General features: G+C 41.8%; 1 protein-coding gene across 1 annotated transcript in view; it reads left to right on the forward strand.

Moving 5' to 3' along the window:
- Nucleotides 1-18,185, forward strand: part of RAB31 (RAB31, member RAS oncogene family) — a 160,114-nt gene that overhangs the window by 60,906 nt on the left and 81,023 nt on the right. The window contains exons 2-3 of the mRNA XM_066352615.1: nucleotides 8,612-8,691; nucleotides 16,500-16,581. Coding sequence (XP_066208712.1) covers nucleotides 8,612-8,691; nucleotides 16,500-16,581 — 162 coding nt within the window. The remainder of the gene's footprint in view (nucleotides 1-8,611; nucleotides 8,692-16,499; nucleotides 16,582-18,185) is intronic.

Consider the following 18,185-nt stretch of genomic DNA (forward strand, 5'->3'; position numbering starts at 1 on the left):
TTTGCAGTCCTCCTAAATTCCCAACTAACTCCTTATCGTGTAAGACACTTGAAACTTTTTGCAGTCTGCAAAGCATAAAGTTTAAACAAATAAATGAGTAACTGAATGAAACAAATAAATGGAAAACTGCTCGCTCCATGGGTCCTCTCTGCTGCCTGGACCAGATGCTGGCTTTGTCATTTCCATGACTCACATTACGAGCAAGTTGTCTTCTGCCTCTTTCCCAGTTTGATAGCCATGAAATGAAAGCATAAAAGATTACCATTTATGCCATAATTTATAGTTTTTTAGGATATTCAAATTTTTATAAATAATACTTCAATGAATTCTTTTGTGCTTAATTTTTTCCTTCTCTTAATTACAAATAAATTCTTGCATCTGTCTGTCTTGTTATGGTTTGTAGTTTCCTTTTCCTAAGAAGCACGTTGATTTCTAATGGTATGAATGACGTCTATTCCTTACTGGTTTCCCTCCAACCCTTACCTCCTATGAAGATGTGCACAACAGCTGTGAGCAGCACCTAGTCAGGTCGGAGTGGAGGAGTCGGCAGGAGGGTGTTGACTGTTGGGAACAGTCAGCGATGGGAGGGGACAGCCATTTGATCTGAGAACCCACCCAGATCTAGTTGTAGTGATTCTCTGCAGAGCTGGATTGAGAAGATTTTGAGGCCTGTTTCAGGTTCAATAAAATAATGTGTCCTGAATTGATTAGTGATATCATCCATCATAGAAGAAAAGGTAGCAGTGATATATCTCCCTAGGATTTACTATTTTTTAAAAATTTAACCCTTCGAGTAGTACGAATGTTCATGTACGTCTTCCTGCCTCCTGGCCAAAGTATGATCGATTTATTTTAAAAATGTGTAAGGCAACATTAAAAAAAAAGCAAATGTATGTTCTTGTTTCCATAAATTGGTTACACTGGGGAACAGAATTTTTGTTGCATCCACAAAAACACTTGTTCTTACCTAATTCGAGTGTGCTGATCATCTCAAATCTGACATTAGTTTTTCTCTGTAAGCTACAGTTTTTTTGCAATTCAAGATTTTAGGTTTTTATCTTATTGTAAAATTTCAACATTTAGCTTAACATAATGAAGTAGAATGTCTTCTTGGGCATCATCTTTGTGAAACTATAATAATTTATATAATGCAGTAAATACATTAATACACTAAAAGATATGATTGCATCAGAATTTGTCTACAATTTCAAAATAGAACATATTAAAATACTTATTTTAATCATAAAATTTGCGCAAAATATTTAAATTCTATCCAGGCAAAAATTTGCGTTTGCAGCTCTTGCATTTGTGTACTTGTTGAGGACAATCTTGTTTGATGCTTCAGCAGTAGTCTGCTCATCACTAACAGCTCCAAGATTTTCGGGAAACTTACCAAGGTGACTGTTCAGGAAGTGAATCTTAACGCTCATGTTCCATCCATTGTCGCGGAAAGCCAACAGCATCCTTGGAACCAGAAGTTCATAGTTTTCTGCTTTTTTGTTGCCAAGAAAGTTCTTTGTAACTGCCACAAAAGACTGCCATGCTGCTTTCTCCTCCTTATTCATCTTCCTGGCAAATTCTTCGTCACATATGAGGGTCCAAATTTGAGGTCCATTGAATACACCTGCTTTTATCTTCTCAAAAAACAAGGCAGGAAAAGCAGAAATAATATGTTGAAAGCATTCACTTTCTCTATTCAAAGCCTGAACAAACTGCTTCATTAAGCCAAGTTTGATGTGAAGTGGGAGAAAAATAATCCTGTCTTGATTAAATAAAGGTTCATTCACAATATTTTGCATCCCTACTTCCAGAGCTTCATGTTTCGGCCACTCCTTCAGTGTCCAGTGTTTCTCTTGAGCTCAGCTGTCCCACAAACCCAGAAAGCAAGGATACTTCGTGAAACCTCTCTGTTGTCCTAGCAGGAAATTTACCACTTTAAGATAGACACAAATTATCCAGTTATGCTCCTTATACTTCAGAAAGTCGAGGACAATTTTTATGTCATTATAATCTTCTCATAGATGAGTTGAATAACCAATTGGAACCACTGCATAAACATTACCGTTGTGTAGGAGAACACATTTCAGACTCTGTTTAGAGCTGTCAAGAAATAGTCACCATTCTGTTGGACTGTATGTGGTGAAACCTAGCTGGCTGAGAAGGCTACTGATATCATGACAGTAAACAAAGTGTTTGTCTTCGGAAAAATCCACAAAAATTTGTTCACGCTTCCTGAAATGGGATACTTTAGCTGACTGGTGAAGTACATTCTTTTCTTGAAGCCTGGAGGCTAATAACTCAGCTGCTTTCTTTGATAGGTCCAAATATCTTACTAAGTCATTCAATTTTGGTTGGCAGAACTGCTGAGGGGTTAATGACTGCTTGGCATTAAAAGAAGACCCTTCAGATTCTACAACCATTTCCTCATACATCTTATCAAAATACACTTGATCATCATGTTCACTTTCTTCGTCCTTGGAAGAAATAAAACCATTGAAAACTGGAACTGGGAGTGTCTCAGAGTGTGGGATAGGTCGTATTGCTGAAGGAATATTAGGATATGCAATCGTATGCCATTTTTTCTTGCCGATGCCCTTTGTATGGATCAGACAGAAATAACAGTCACTGCTGTGGTCCTTAGGTTCACACCAAACCATGGAAATACTAAAAGACATTCCTTTGCATTTTCCTTTTGTCCAGTCATGAAGCATTTCCTCACAAGTATGACACACAATATGAGGAGCCCAATTCTTGTCTTGATCACCAAGGGGAACTTGAAAGTAGGCAATATATGCACGTGTTACAAATGATGAAATATTGTGCCTTTGACGTTGAAGTATGTAACAGCCACATATATAACAGAAGGTGTCAGGACTATTCTTACATTTACGCCTACTCAAAGAAGCCATGATTCAATCTTAAAACAAAATAAGAGGGTGTTTTTATCAGATAATAATTTTTTACATTTAAAAACAGCTATAATTATGTAAAAGTGATGTTTGTAAAACATTAATTGCCTTGTGGTTATGTTCAATCCAAGAGTTGTTGCCCTTTAACTCCAATTTAAAAACCAATGCATGCCATTAACTGTAACAAAAAGAAATTAAAATTGCATAAAAACTAGAGCATGCACCAAAAATGGATTTCAGATTTGGAATCAGCGATGAAGAAATATATAGAAACAGTTCTAAAACCTCATGTAACAGAAAATGAAAAAAAAATTTGTTCCCCAGTGTTATCAAATATACACGATGTTAAGTTAATAAAACTGTAACTGGAACTAATTTTATTATATTTTATTTTTTTGTGACAAGAGACAGAGACAGATAGGGACAGACAGGAAGGGAGAGAGATGAGAAGCATCAATTCTTGGTTGCAGCACCTAGTTGTTCATTGATTGCTTTCTCATATGTGCCTTGCCCGGGGGGCTACAGCAGACCGAGTGACCCCTTGCTCAAGCTGGTGATCCTTGCTCAAACCAGATGGGCCCTCGCTCAAGTTAGCGACCTCAGGGTTTGGAACCTGGGTCCTCCGTGTCCTAGTCCGACACTTTATCCACTGCGCCACCGCTTTGTCAGGCTAATTTTATTTTTTGAAAAAAACAACAACACAAAACCTCACTCCCGGGGTTCAGCGAGCATGAAAAAAACTCACTACTAAAGTATTCTTTATCTTGAGAGGTGGGAACCCCTCCCAGAAGCCTGTTGCAGTAGTCCAGAAGTGAATCAGGTAATGCTTAGAGTTTTACGTGGAAGCAGCCAAAAGCAGAGCAAGTGGTGTTCTCAGAGAATTGTGTTAATAGCACTAAATAATAATGTCTATGGAAGAAATACTTTGAGAGATCCACTTCCCAGGAATTAGATGGGACCAATTGCCAGTCCTCAGTATGTATCTGACATCAACCTTACAGAGGAGAATACAATGAAATACTGGTTATCCTTGAGGGCGAATTTTACTGAACTTTATTCCTGGTTTGTGGACTCAGAATTGGTTCATTCTGCTGCCTTCCCACTAGTTGATAGTGTGCCCTCTGCAGTACAGGGAAAATCCCAGCAGCTATAGAACACATGATGCTAGCAGTAATAAAAGTATTTCTTGTGAGTCCTAGTAAATGGGTGTTTTATTTTGAAGAAACTTGCATTTAGCAAGACGTGATTTAACTTGGTCAGGACCATAAGAGGTTTTCACTAGGACTCAGAAAATGTAGTTCTGACACTACCGGACAGCTGTGTGACCTTGAGGAAGTCACACAGCTTCCTCTTTTGCAAAACTAAAAGGTTGGACAAGATGGCCTATGGTATTCTTGTGGAATGGAAAAATACATGCATAGACGAGTTTCCTTCCATTGCTGTAAGTCCACTACAAATTAAGTGGCCTTTAAAGAATGGGGTGCTGCCACGATCCTCCCTTGTCCTTTCTCTCCCTTCATTCCTTTATTCACCCACTAGGCTTTCTTCTATTTTCTTGCCTTAAGCCTCCATCTATTCCTGTGTGACAGTCCTGACTCACTGGTGTTTTCCTCCTGTGTATGTGTCACTGTCTGAATGAGGTTCCTTCAAGCAAAGGAAATCACAAAGCCGATTGTGACATGTGAAAATTGTCGTGTCCCGGCTCAGGCTGTCCTCAGCAATCCTTGAGCTGGGCCTTCCTCTTGTGGCCAGCAGGGGAACAGCAGCTGTCCTGGGAGAAGGAGCCTCTGGAGGTCATTTCTCGAGCCGTCACAAAGCCACTGGCCAGAGATTATTTGAGGCCGTCCTTTGTTAGATTATTTTCTTGTCTGAAACAAACTAAAACTTTACCTATCCTGTTGTCCTGTTTCCCACCCCCCCTATCAAATGTATAAGTGAGCAAGAGAGAAATGTTGGAAGTTAAATTATAAATAAGGGAAAGAACAGTGAATGTATTTGGCTGAAGAATTAATTGATAAATCCAGATCTAAGCTGGCTTTTTGCTTTAACCATTCAGAAAAGTGGTGTTTCAGCTTAAGTTATCTGTAGAAGATAATGAGTAGAGATGAATAAGATAGTTTTTGAAATTTTTTTTATCTTCATGAGCACTTTAAGGGTCACCTTTGCAGGACTCAGGAGTCCTGAGCTACTTTGGAGATTTGGAGCCAATTGTTTTGAGCAGAGCTGCTGGATAGACTCTAGTACGTGCTTCCTAAAGCGGAGTTCTGACTATAAGGGCCACTTGTATATCAGTGGCCCAGTCACAGGGAGTTAAGTGCCATGTTGCTTACAGGGGGAAGGGCCTCTTGGGCTGGGGATGAACTAGCAGGCATCCCCAAACAACGGCCTGAGTGCGGCCCCCTGAGGCCATTTATCTGGCCCCCTCCGCACTTCCGGAAGGGGCACCTCTTTCATTGGTGGTCAGTGAGAGGAGCACTGTATGTGGCGGCCCTCCAACGGTCTGAGGGACAGTGAACTAGCCCCCTGTGTAAAAAGTTTGGGACCCCTGAACTAGAGGCACTTCAGAGGGGCGTTTTCTCAGCTTGCAAGTTGGGCGAATCTGGTGTAAGCTGAAAGGACACCAAGAAAGGTCAAAAAGAAACAAAGCTGGGGAGATAAGGATTTGTCTCCTGAGCTCTGGGAAGTAGATTGGCCATAGGCAGGGCATCTCTGCCCACCACCGTGTGCAGGCGCCGACCTCTGTCAGGCACCTTTCCTGGCTGTGGAACTCTCTGGACTCTGCACATCGATCTGCACACTGAAGATAAACGGCTCTTGGTGCTGTTGCTTTATTGTGGCTCAGGACCCGTGAAGCCACTCTCACTGGGAGGTGAGACCGGGAAGTGGGGAGGGGCCATGTTATCTCCCATTGGTCAGGGCCTGCCTGCTGTTGGCATGTGGAAGGTAGCACTTGATGATTGCTTGCTGGGCCAGTGAAGAAGAGATGAATAGAAGAGCCCTGAGAAAGCGAATTCCTGGGCTGTAATTGAGAGGTCTGGAGGGGGAACAAGGCAGACCCTTGCTTTCACCTGCCTTCCCATTGTGGGAATGGCTTCAGCGGCTGCTCAGAGGCCAGAGATTCATCACTTAGCATTTCCAGTGGGATAATAAATGTGAAAGCTGTCTATGGCGGGGGTGTGGGGTGATACCCCCATGAGCGATGGTGACAGAACAATAAATATTAATGTGGTCAGTGTTGGGGAGAGGCCCCGACCCTGCCTGATTGGCAGGTTGTAGAAAACAGTTCACTTGATAGAAAAGAGTGCGTTTTCCCTGTCTTCAGGGGAACGGCAGCCCAGTTCTTCAGCTGCTCTGGGATGTGTGGACCAGCGGAAGACCAGGATCTGCTCACTGCGAGAGGGTTTTAAAATGAACCGAGACGAGAAGAACTGAGTTGCGGTTTGGGGGACTCATGAGCCGGAATCCATGCTGAGGTCGCAGCCCAGAAATAGCAGTAGCATTGATTCGGAATCCGAGGAGCTGCAGTTTTGATTCTGTCATCTCCTCTGTGAACTCTGCACATCGATCTCGCGCAGTGCAGATAGATAAACAGCGTCTGGGGCAGCTGTTCCGTTGCGGCCCAGAACCCACGCAGGCTGCGCTCACCGGCCCGGAGACCTTCTGGAAAATGATTTTCTGATGAGTATCGCCAGCCAACGTCTCTCTTCCCCCCAGGTTTTCTGGAATTGTCCCCTAAACACAGGAGCAAGGAGTAAAAAGAATTCAGGTCTCATTTCCATATTTCAGTGTCCACAGAAAAACACATTTCTCTGAGTTTCAACATTTTGATATTTTGACTTTTAAAGTTATATCTTTACGTTAAGAAAGCTAGCTGTGTGGCTGTTTTTCCCTTTTGGGCTAAGTATGTCTCATCTCCCTTTCACAGAAATTTCACACTGTCTCCATGACCCTGTCAGGGAAGCGCGCTCTGGCGAGGGTGTCTGTGTTGGTCACCAGCACGCATCTTCGGGCCTTGCCCCCCTTCTCAGAAGGGTAGTTATTTTTTGGCAACTGCTTTGTTCACTGTCTGGGACAATCTCCCAATTTTATTTTGTAACTCTTCCATTGAAATGTCCATTTCTACCATTATATTTTTAACTTGTGAGAGTAACGTCATTCTTACTCTCTGAATGAGCATTCTGCTCTTTTGTTGCGGGTATAAATGTTTGGTATTTCTTAGCTGACATTTTCGTTTTACAAGATTAAAGTGTGTACCAAAAGCTCTCTTTGTACCAGGGTTTGTTGACTGCTATACACGTGGCCTTCAGTTGGGAGACTCCAAGCATCAGGATCTTTGGAAAATTTTCCTCACCTCTCCTCTCTGGGATTGCACAGGGCAGGGAGTAGCACTTGGAACCACCTAGAGCTGTATCTGAAGTCCACAAGCCCAACCCCCGCCTGGTGCAGGTTTCCTGGAGAGCCAACCTTCCATCTTTTTGGGTGTTAAGTCTTTGCACAAAATCATTTCTCTTTTTACCAAAACAATGTGGTACTTTGCCATACTTCTCTAGACTGCTTTGAAAATTTCCAAATTTCTGGAAATACATGTATTGTGGACCTGCCAATTATAGTTTAATTATTGTATATATGTAAGACATGTTTCTTTTTTCTTTTCTTTTCTAATGAGAGAGAGACAGAGAGAGGGACAGATAGGGACAGACAGACAGGAAGGGAGAGACATGAGAAGCATCAGTTCTTCATTGTGGCACCTTAATTGCCTATTGATTGCTTTTTCATATGTGTCTTGATGAGGAGAGGGGTGCGGTAGAGGTGGCTGCAGCCGAGCCAGTGACTTCTTGCTCAAGCCAGTGACTTTGGGCTCAAGACAGAGACCTTGGGCTTCAAGCGAGTGACCTTTGGGCTCAAGCCATTGACTGTGGGGTCATGTCTATGATCCCACACTCAAGCCAGCAACTCGGCGCTCAAGCTGGTGAGCCTCCGCTCAAGCCATATAAGCCTGTGCTCAAGCTGGCGACCTTGGGGTTTCAAACCTGGGTCCTCTCTGTGCCAGGCTGACACTGTATCCACTGCGCCACTGCCTGGTCAGGCACAGGTTTCTTATTTTTATCCTACTTATTTTCTTTCTATGAAAGCAATACAATTTCATTGTAGAAAGCACTGGTAAGAATAGAAGAAAAAGGCCCTGGCCGGTTGGCTCAGCGGTAGAGCGTCGGCCTGGCATGCGGGGGACCCGGGTTCGATTCCTGGCCAGGGCACATAGGAGAAGCGCCCATTTGCTTCTCCACCCCCACCCCCTCCTTCCTCTCTGTCTCTCTCTTCCCCTCCCGCAGCCAAGGCTCCATTGGAGCAAATATGGCCCGGGTGCTGGGGATGGCTCCTTGGCCTCTGCCCCAGGCGCTAGAGTGGCTCTGGTCGCGGCAGAGTGACCCCCCGGAGGGGCAGAGCATCACCCCCTGGTGGGCAGAGCTTCGCCCCTGGTGGGCGTGCCGGGTGGATCCCGGTCGGGCGCATGCGGGAGTCTGTCTGACTGTCTCTCCCCGTTTCTAGCTTCAGAAAAATACAAAAAAAAAAAAAAAAAAGAATAGAAGAAAATATTCCTCCCCCCAACCAGAAACGACCTCTCCTGCCCTCTGGTTCTATGTTTATCCTAGGTCATAATTGGCACCTTTGGTCTTCATGGTTGTGTCCTTATTCTTTTCCAGGACACCGGCGTTGGGAAATCAAGCATTGTGTGTCGATTTGTCCAGGATCACTTTGACCACAACATCAGCCCAACCATTGGGTAAGTTTCTGTGTGTTCTTCTCGTTCACATTTCTTGCCTTCAGAGCACTCAGAGAGGTCACTTTGTGCCTGAGTCTCCCAGTGATTTCATCTCAGCTGGTGAGAATCAATCCCAGTGGTAAGGAGTTTGACAGTAGTTCAGTCACTTCTAAGTTGTATTTCTGGGCTTACTGTCCTTGTCAATGATTTTTTTTCCTAGCCAACTATTATGCTGCAGCTTAAGTCATTTCTTTGATCTCACAGAGCATTATTTTGAAAATCACGCCAGCTTTCTTTCTAGATGGTAGATGAGGCACAGGACAAATCCCCAAAGGCTCTTCTGTCACTTGCCTGCCAGTAAACCTGGACATGCTGTCCACTCACATGACAGAGCTGTCTGCACAGTCTGTGGGAGAGAGTGGCTTTTCTTTTCTGAGTTAATCGAACGTCAGCATTTCTGTTGGAGAACCTGGGGACAGAGGGGTGGATGTTCACACCCTGACCTTGGAATGTAGGCACATTTTCCTATTCCATATTCCCCTCTCCTATGGATTCTTTTGCCAGATGTGCTTTTGCTGTATGTTTTATAGGTGTTTGATTTTTTTCACTCTCTCAGAGCTTGGCCTCCCTTATTTTTCTCAGTGAAGATAGCATGATTCCTTGGAGAGAGCCAGGTTTCATTTTTTCTCAGAAGGGAAACAATGCATATATATATTTGGGGAATTCTGTATGATTGATGACAGGGATGATTGTCTCTATTAGTTGTAAGTGGAGAAAATTCATGGCAGGCTATAAGCATGTGCTCACGAGCAGTTGGTTGATAGGCCAGTGGTTGGAGCAGTGGAGGTGAGAAAAATCAACACATTTTATAGTTAAAAAGTGCCTTAAAGAAACATGTTACAAAAATACATGTCAAGAACTGAAGGGTCTGCAGGCTAATAAATTAACTGTCCCAGCGGCATGGATGCTGACAGAAGACATAGTACTCCTGGGTCAGAGACAAAAGAAATAACAATAGCTAGAGTATTATTTTGCATTGGTTCCCTAAGTCCAGTTTCCCATAGACAATGTAAATAGGATTGAGTGACACGCCACATGCAGGAACTTCTGTTATAGGAGAGGGACCCTGACTTAGAAAACCTAAATCTTTTATAATGGGCAATAAGCATGCCTGTGCTTTGCTCCAAAGGGAGAATTTATTTCTCCCTTGGAAGGGTATTTGCTACACAGACACTCTTGAAAACAGTCTGGAAAAAAGACAGTACCTCTGCTCGCAAGAGACCCATGAAGAATTGTCTCCTAACACAGTCACTTCTGTAGATTGGACAAAGTTTTCTAGAGGAAATTGTTTTTCCTCTTCTCTGTGATGTGCTTTTTTTCCTCCTTAATTTGCCACTTTATGTTTCCTGTTAATAAAAGTAAGACCTGTAAGAACAATAAACTCTGAAGTGTTTTTAGAAGAGAGACTTTTACTGTCTACTTTTTTTTTCTTGAGAGAGAGAGACAGACAGACAGACAGACAGACAGACAGGAAGGAAGGGAGAGAGATGAGAAGCATCAACTTGTAGTTGCATCACATTAGTTGTTCATTTATTGCTTCTCATATGTGCCTGGACTGGGGGGTCAGGCTGAGCCAGTACCCTCTTCCTCAAGTCGGTGACCTTGGGCTCAAGCCAGTGATGATGCTGTTCCTGTGCTGCAGCTGGGTGACCCGATCTGAGGGTCTCAAACCTGGGTCCTCATTGTCTGGTCGACACTCTATCCACTGCATCACCACCAGTCAGGCCACTGTCTGCTTTTTAAACTTAAAAAAAATTTTTTTAAATAACAAATCTGAATTCCTTTTGTAATGATTTCTTTTAATATAAAAAGACAATGTATGCTCCTACTGCAAATATGATAAATACATAAGTGTTAATCATGACTGTTATGTGTAGATAGAAACATTATTATGCCTACACAGTAGGTATATCGTTTTAGTCACAATCTCTTGGTCAAAGCAAGTCATGATGCCAGCCCAGATTCAAGAAAGGGGAAGTAAACTTCACTTCATGGTGGGAGAGGCAGCATGAGAAGGCCTCCCTCCACCTCTGCCAGTGGATTATTGGTAGCCATTTTGGAGCTACCAATTGGTAGCCAATCAGACACCGTTGACAACATTGTCTAGCAGATGCATTGTAGTTGTTTTGGATTTTTAAAAAATTATGCATTATATGGGAACTCTCTGTGCTTTCTGATCAATTTTTCTGTAAACCTAACACTTCTCTGAAAAAGTCTAGTAACTAAAAACTTACATATCTTTAAATTATAATGCTTATTATGAAAAGTTTAGCTCATACAAAGGAGGTTTTTAGTATCTCTTCAGTTCCATATTCTTCAATTTAGAGTCCAAAGCGCATATTTAACATATTTCTTTTAAGTGTTTGCTATGTATATGCAGGTATACAAATACATAATATCTAAAAACAAAAACAGTATCTATCACACATTTAACTTAATATGTTACAGTGTACAGTATTCATCAATCTAGGTCTTCCTTATTCTGTCTCATGAATTATAGATTTCTTGGAAGATGGCATAAAGAATACTTTAAGTGCTGTCTGTGCATCTTCTAGACAGAGTCAAGATTCAAGTCTAATTTTTCTGATTATAAAAGTTAATGTTCATTCTAAAAACTAAAAAACACATAATTTATAAAACTAGAAGCCATAATTAAATAGTTTTATATCCTGTTTTCTACTTAATATATTATGGATGTGTTTCTCTAATATTACATAATTTTTAAAGGCATGATGAAAATATTTATTCTGATTATAAAAGTATTACATACTCATCATGAAAACTGAAAATGAATAAAATTGTGAGGAAAACTATAAAAATTACCTTTGATCTACCTCCCAGACTAACTACTGTATACATTTGGTATATTTTATTCTAGTGTTTTTTCTATGCATACATTAAATGTTTTTTTCACTCAACATTATGTTGTGAATACTATGCGATTAAATGTTCCTTAAAAACAATGATTGTTTTGATGGCTATATTTCCCACTTTAAGGCATTTAAGTTGTTTAAAATATTTAAAAATATTTTAAATAATCTTATGATGTATATCCTTGGGCATAAATACTAGCATGTACCTCTTTTTATTTCATTGGATTAAATTTGTAGCAATAAAGTAATTTAGTCAAAGAATAAGAACATTTGAAATTATTGATAAATATTGCCAAATTGTTTTTCACCAAGTTTGCCCTTATTTTTCTATATACTCACCAGCTTTAGGTATGATTTAGAAAATTTTTGTATATATGATTTTGAACCTTTTTTTCCCCCCTGTAAACTTGAAACTTAAATATTTCTCACATCTTAAAATTTCTTCATAAACCCAGTTTTAAACATTTGTAGCATTGAATTATGTGCCATTGTGCTTTCCGTCTGTGTCATTCCTCACTTTTTTCTGGAGTCAGATTTAAGCTCAGCCCCACCATTCTTATCTGTTGTCTTTTCCTGATATGATCGTTTATTTTCCCAACTTTAAAATTGCTCAAAATTTCTCCTCTCTTCTGAGATTTTGAGAAAATGTTTCCAAACCACAGTTTTAGAAAAACGAAGCTAGCAGGATTGAGCAGATTTCTCATGAGACGGCCAAAGTGGGCTTCTTTAGAAAGGGTCAGGTGCTTATCCCTCAGCGGGGAGGTTTGGTGGGTTGCAGTCTGGCTTAGGGATGTGTTTTGTTTAGCCTGCTTTAAGTAATTTAAGCCAACAGTGAAGAACTGGGAGATTTTTGCATAATAAACTTGCATTTCTGGCCTCTCTTACCAAGTCAGTAGGCTTGGAGCACATGCTCACATGGCAGTAGCCAGGTGGACCTGAGCCATAGGCGCTCCCTGTGGGGGCGAGCTCTCTGCTCCTGTCATCCTGCTATTATTATTGCTACTATTATTTTTATCGGTATTATTTTTATGCCTAACCCACTTTGTTTATTTACACGTCCTGCCTGGTCCCATTGACACTTCTTGTCCCTGGAGCAGGAGCAGGTTACTTTTTCTGAGTAACCCTGTTTGCCCCAAAGGACAGAGCAGCTCTAGCTAGGCGATTTTTTTAATCTTATTTTTATTAATTTTAATGCAGTGACATTGATAAATCAAGGTACATATGTTCCGAGAAAACATCTCCAGATTATTTTGACCTTTGATTATGCTGCATACCCCTCACTCGAAGTCCAATCGTCCTCCGTCACCTTCTTTGTGCCCCTACCCTCCCCCCACTCCCTCCCTCTCCTTGCTCGCCCCTTCCCCACCCCTCCACCCCACTCCCTGTTACCATCACATTCTTGTCCATGTCTCTGAGTCTCATTTTTATGTCCCATCTATGCATTGGTTCATATAGTTCTTAGGTTTTTTCTGATTTACTTATTTCACTCCATATAATGTTATCAAGGTCCATTTACAATAACATGGATGGACCTTGATAGCTAGGCGATTTTTTAGGTGAGCAGCAAACTTGTGACTCAAACCAGCTTGAGTCCGCTTCTAAAGTCCATTCTTTTTCTTCCCAGTGAGATCACATTCTCATTAGGAAACGGCCATCGGCTGTAAAATGTCCTTGTGTTAGCATTGAAAGTGTTAATTCTTATCATCTCCTGTGACTCACCCTGAAAAATCTTGGCTCTGCTATTCAGGCAGATTGTGTCAACATCTTGAGTGTGTGTGTGTGTGTGTGTGTGTGTGTGTGTGTGTGTGTCTCCCCTTCTATTTTAACTTTTACAAGGAAATTGGGTTACTTCTCTGCCAGAATTTGCTTCCCACAGATACTGAAGTCAGTTCAGCATTGCCAATGCTCTCCCCCCAGTCTGGAAGGAGATCTGTAGAGTAGGGAAGAACCTGATTGAAAGATAGCAAAGAGGCTGAAAACAATCTGCACAACCAAAAGATTAATGATCAATCTTCATTCTTTCTTGCAAGAAGTCAGGAACAGAGGAGGGTATGTGTGTGTGCGTATACATATATGTGTGTATTTGTAGCTATGTATATATGTATGTTTGATATGCAGTTCCTGTTATTGAGCCAGTTCCTCGTGGGCTTACTGTGTATCAAGGGGAGAATTCACAGGTGTCATTTCCTCATTTGATCCTACAATAGCCCTCTAGGTCATGTAGAGTAGATCTTGCTCCTGTTTTCACGGATGAAGAAACTGAGGGACTTCTAAATGCTTATTCCACTCAGACTGGCAGTGAGGGCCTCTGCATTCTTTTCTGACTTTGCCTTTAGATTCTTTGACCAGGGTCAGTGCAGCGTTTTGGGTCTCAGAAGCTCCCACAGCCCCCTGTCTATAAAGTGAAGGGGTTGGCCTGGATATTTGATGTTTTCTTCTGCTCTTAAAAGTTTATGATTTCAATATTTTAAAGACATGAACTTAGATTTCTAAATCTGAGAACTTTTAAAGGGTAGGATTGATGTATCATTTGTCCTGTTGCCCAGAACATACTGAGGAATGCATGAAAATCTACCACAGATCAGAGTAAAAACAAAAACAAAATAAACACAAAAACAAAATACTGATATATCTCCCTACATAGAAGCTTAAAAGGCATTTATGGAAAAATTTTCATAAACAAAGTTAAAGGACAAAGATTAAACTGCAAAAATATATTTTTTATAGTGCATCGTTACAAAGGTTAGTATAAAATACCAAAAACAAGAAGATGAGTACCCCAAATGAAAAGCCTTTTGCTTGCTTTTTATGACATTGACTTATTTGAAACATTCAGACCAGTGACCTTATAGAATGTCCACATTCTAGATTTGCCCAATTGTTTCCTCATGGTTAGATTCAGATCAAACATTGTCTGGCCAGAACCCTGCATAGGAGATGTACGTACTTCTTATTCCGTCACATCAGGAGGCTTCTCATGTCTGGTTGTCCTACCATTGAGGATGCTTGCTGTTTTTTAATGAATGGGAAGCTTTATCTTTTTAAAAATTATTATTATTTTTTTTAGTGAAAGAGAGAGAGAGAGAGCAAGGAAGGGAGAGAGATGAGAAGCATCAACTTATATTGGCGACACTTGAGTTGTTCGCTTCTTATCTGTATCTTGACTGGGAGGCTCCAACTGAGCCAGTGACCTCTTGCCCAAGCCATCTACCTTGGCCTCAAACCAGCGACCATGGGATCATGTCTATGATCCCACGCTCAAGCTGGTGACCCTGCACTTAAGCTGGTGAGCCTGTGCATAAGCCCAGTGAGCCCATGCTCAAGCCTGTGACATCAGGGTTTTGAACCTGGGACCTCAGCATCCCAGGTGGATGCTCTGTCTACTATGCCACCATTGGTCAGGCAGGAAGCTTGATCTTACACAAAAAAAGTCAAGGGTATTAAATATTTTTTTATTTTTTTATTTTTATACAGGGACAGAGATAGAGTTGGAGAGAGTGATAGACAGGGACAGACAGGAATGGAGAGAGATGAGAAGCATCAATCATCAGTTTTTTATTTTGACACCTTAGTTGTTCATTGATTTTTTTCTCATATGTGCCTTGACTGCAGGCCTTCAGCAGACTGAGTCCCTTGCTCGAGCCAGCAACCTTGGGTCCAAGCTGGTGAGCTATTTTTGCTCAAGCCAGATGAGCCTATGCTCAAGCTGGCAACCTCGGGGTCTTGAACCTGGGTCCTCCGCATCCCAGTCCGACACTCTATCCACTGCGTCACTGCCTGGTCGGGCTAAATATTCCTTGTATTAGATTTTTACGTCTTTCATGAGCACAAAGATAAAGCCTATTAAGAAGAAATACACAAAAAGAAAATATATAAAGTGTTTCATTATCTATTAAGAATTTCAAATTCTACCCCTTTGGTTGAGAGAGCATAACTATTTATTAATCTATCAATGTTTATCCGTGCATTTCTGCAAGTAGGATGGGAATTAGATAGTATTCTTTTTGTTGCTGCTAGTGTTGGATTCATAGCCTAGGTAAAGATGTAAGGAAATTTTCTAGTTGTGGCATTGCAAGTCCCAAATGGGAAGATGCCCAAATACCAGCTTTTCTTTCCACTCTTAATTGTTATAATAATAAGTTTTTTAAATCTACAATTTTACTTTCTTTCCTGATGTTGGGTATATTATCTTAGAACAACTGAAGATAAAAAGTTTTTGGAGACAGTATTTTGAATGCATTCTTTGCCTTTTGCCCCTCCTAAACCTCCAGTTGGACTAACAACAGAAAATGCAGAATATTTTCTGTTAGGTGACAGAACTCTTAACAGCTGTTTTTTCCTCTGAGTGGCCTTCCAAGGACAAAGACGATGCTGGGAGCTTTTGGAGTCCTGCTGAGGCATAACATATTTTTTTTTTTTGTATTTTTCTGAAGCTGGAAACGGGGAGAGACAGTCAGACAGACTCCCGCATGCGCCCGACCGGGATCCACCTGGCACGTCCACCAGGGGCAACGCTCTGCCCACCAGGGGGCGATGCTCTGCCCCTCCGGGGCGTCGCTCTGCCGCGACCAGAGCCACTCTAGTGCCTGGGGCAGAGGCCAAGGAGCCATCCCCAGCGCCTGGGCCATCTTTGCTCCAATGGAGCCTTGGCTGCGAGAGGGGAAGAGAGAGACAGAGAGGAAGGAGGGGGGGGGTGGAGAAGCAAATGGGCGCTTCTCCTATGTGCCCTGGCTGGGAATCGAACCCGGGTCCCCCGCACGCCAGGCCGACGCTCTACCGCTGAGCCAACCGGCCAGGGCCAAGGCATAACATTTTAACTTGTTTGAAACAAAAGTCTTTATGAAGGTCGTAGAAGAAGATGATTGGTAATGTGGAGATGTTGGTTTTGTTTTTCAGGGCATCTTTTATGACCAAAACTGTGCCTTGTGGAAATGAGCTTCATAAGTTCCTCATCTGGGATACTGCTGGTCAGGAGCGGGTAAGGCTCTGTTGTTCTGGCTCTCTCTGGAGCAAACTGAGATCACTTTCTGAAGGTTTCTTTGTATTTGGCAAGACTCTAGCGGTTGTAAGTGACAGAAACGCAGCTGAAATGATGAAAGGAAAATGTACTTTTTAGCTATGAGAAAAATGTGAGGGGGGTGCCCATTTTAAGGCAGGGCTGAGTTTAAGTCCTCCAAATGTATTGTCAAAGGCACCCAACTCTATTTCTTTTCTTTGCTTGCTTACCTCTAGATTGGCTTCATTAGGCAGACCTTCTCCTTCTCTTCTCCAAGGGTGGCAAGGATAGCCTCAAAAGCAATTCGAGGCCTACATTCTGCCACCTTGGCAAGCTAATGAAGGAAAGCATTTCTTTCTCTTGAGTTGCACCCTATGTCTTGGCACCTGAGGATTCTCTTTGGTCACTTGGGTCACATGCTCACTCACTCTTGAACTTGATGCCGTACAGAGTTTGTGGGATTTGGCACTCCTATTGGTAGTGCCAGGTGTAGCCCTTACTGCTCCACCTGCATCCCTTCGGCTGGAAGTCAGGTAGTTTCCCAAAGAAAGTCTGAGTTTTCTTACTGGAAAATGGAGAAGTGGACCCTGGGTTAACAGAAACAGTATAAGACTTCTCTCTTATTCTTAATTCTTTTTATTTGCTGAAAATATTTATGGAGAAGATTATTTAAGAAGCTTGTGTCTTTAGATTTTTTTTTTTAATTTTTTAAGTGAGAGGAGGGGAGATAGACATATTCCCACATGTGCCCCAACTGGGATCTACCTGGCAACCCTTGTCTGGGGCTGATACTTGAATCAACCAAGCTATTTTTAGCTCCTGAGGCTGCCCTTCAGACCAACTGAGGTATTCACAGTGCCCAGGGACCTGCTCAGACCATTGAGCCACTGGCTGTAGGAGAGAAGGAGGGAGAGAAGGGAGACAGGAAGGGTGTTGCAAACCAGTATGTTTCAAGTGTGAAACAATTGAGTTAGGTTTACTCGCTTGTGTTTTGCATTGGCGCAGGGCAAGGCCATGTGTGTATAGTCTGTGGAAGGCTGTGTGTTCTTGCCCTCAGGGTGGCAGAATACATGAAGCACAGGGATAACCAATACCTTGTCTTAACTGAGAGCTCTCAGGCTGATTAAAACTTCCATTGTGCAAGTAATTATGGAGTAAGATAGGTTGAACTTTCCCTTGTCTGATCCAAGTACAAAGGTCACCTTCTCTACCTACCCCATTAAAATATCAATACTTCCTCCTTTTCCCTCCCTCTCTAGCTCTTACCACCTTCGAAAGCACTAGTTAATTCACTTATTCCGTTTATTCCTGCACTCCCCCTTGAGGGAAGAGAATCCAAGGTATAGGATAACCCATCATTTTCATCACCAGCTCCTAACAAATCAAGTGCGTGTTTATGTCATTTTCATTTTATATGAAAACTAACTTTTCAGTGTTTGTAGACTAAAACATTTCAAAATTTTTCTTTTTTTTACATAATCAGGACAAATATTTTGGCCTGCAAATTGCTAACCTCATTAGAATGTCTTCTATTTGGCTGCTAAATTAAGAGGACAGACAGTGTACATGAAGTCACTGCCTGAAGC

Source organism: Saccopteryx leptura, chromosome 11 (assembly GCF_036850995.1).
Source record: "Saccopteryx leptura isolate mSacLep1 chromosome 11, mSacLep1_pri_phased_curated, whole genome shotgun sequence".
In the NCBI taxonomy this organism is placed as follows: domain Eukaryota; kingdom Metazoa; phylum Chordata; class Mammalia; order Chiroptera; family Emballonuridae; genus Saccopteryx; species Saccopteryx leptura.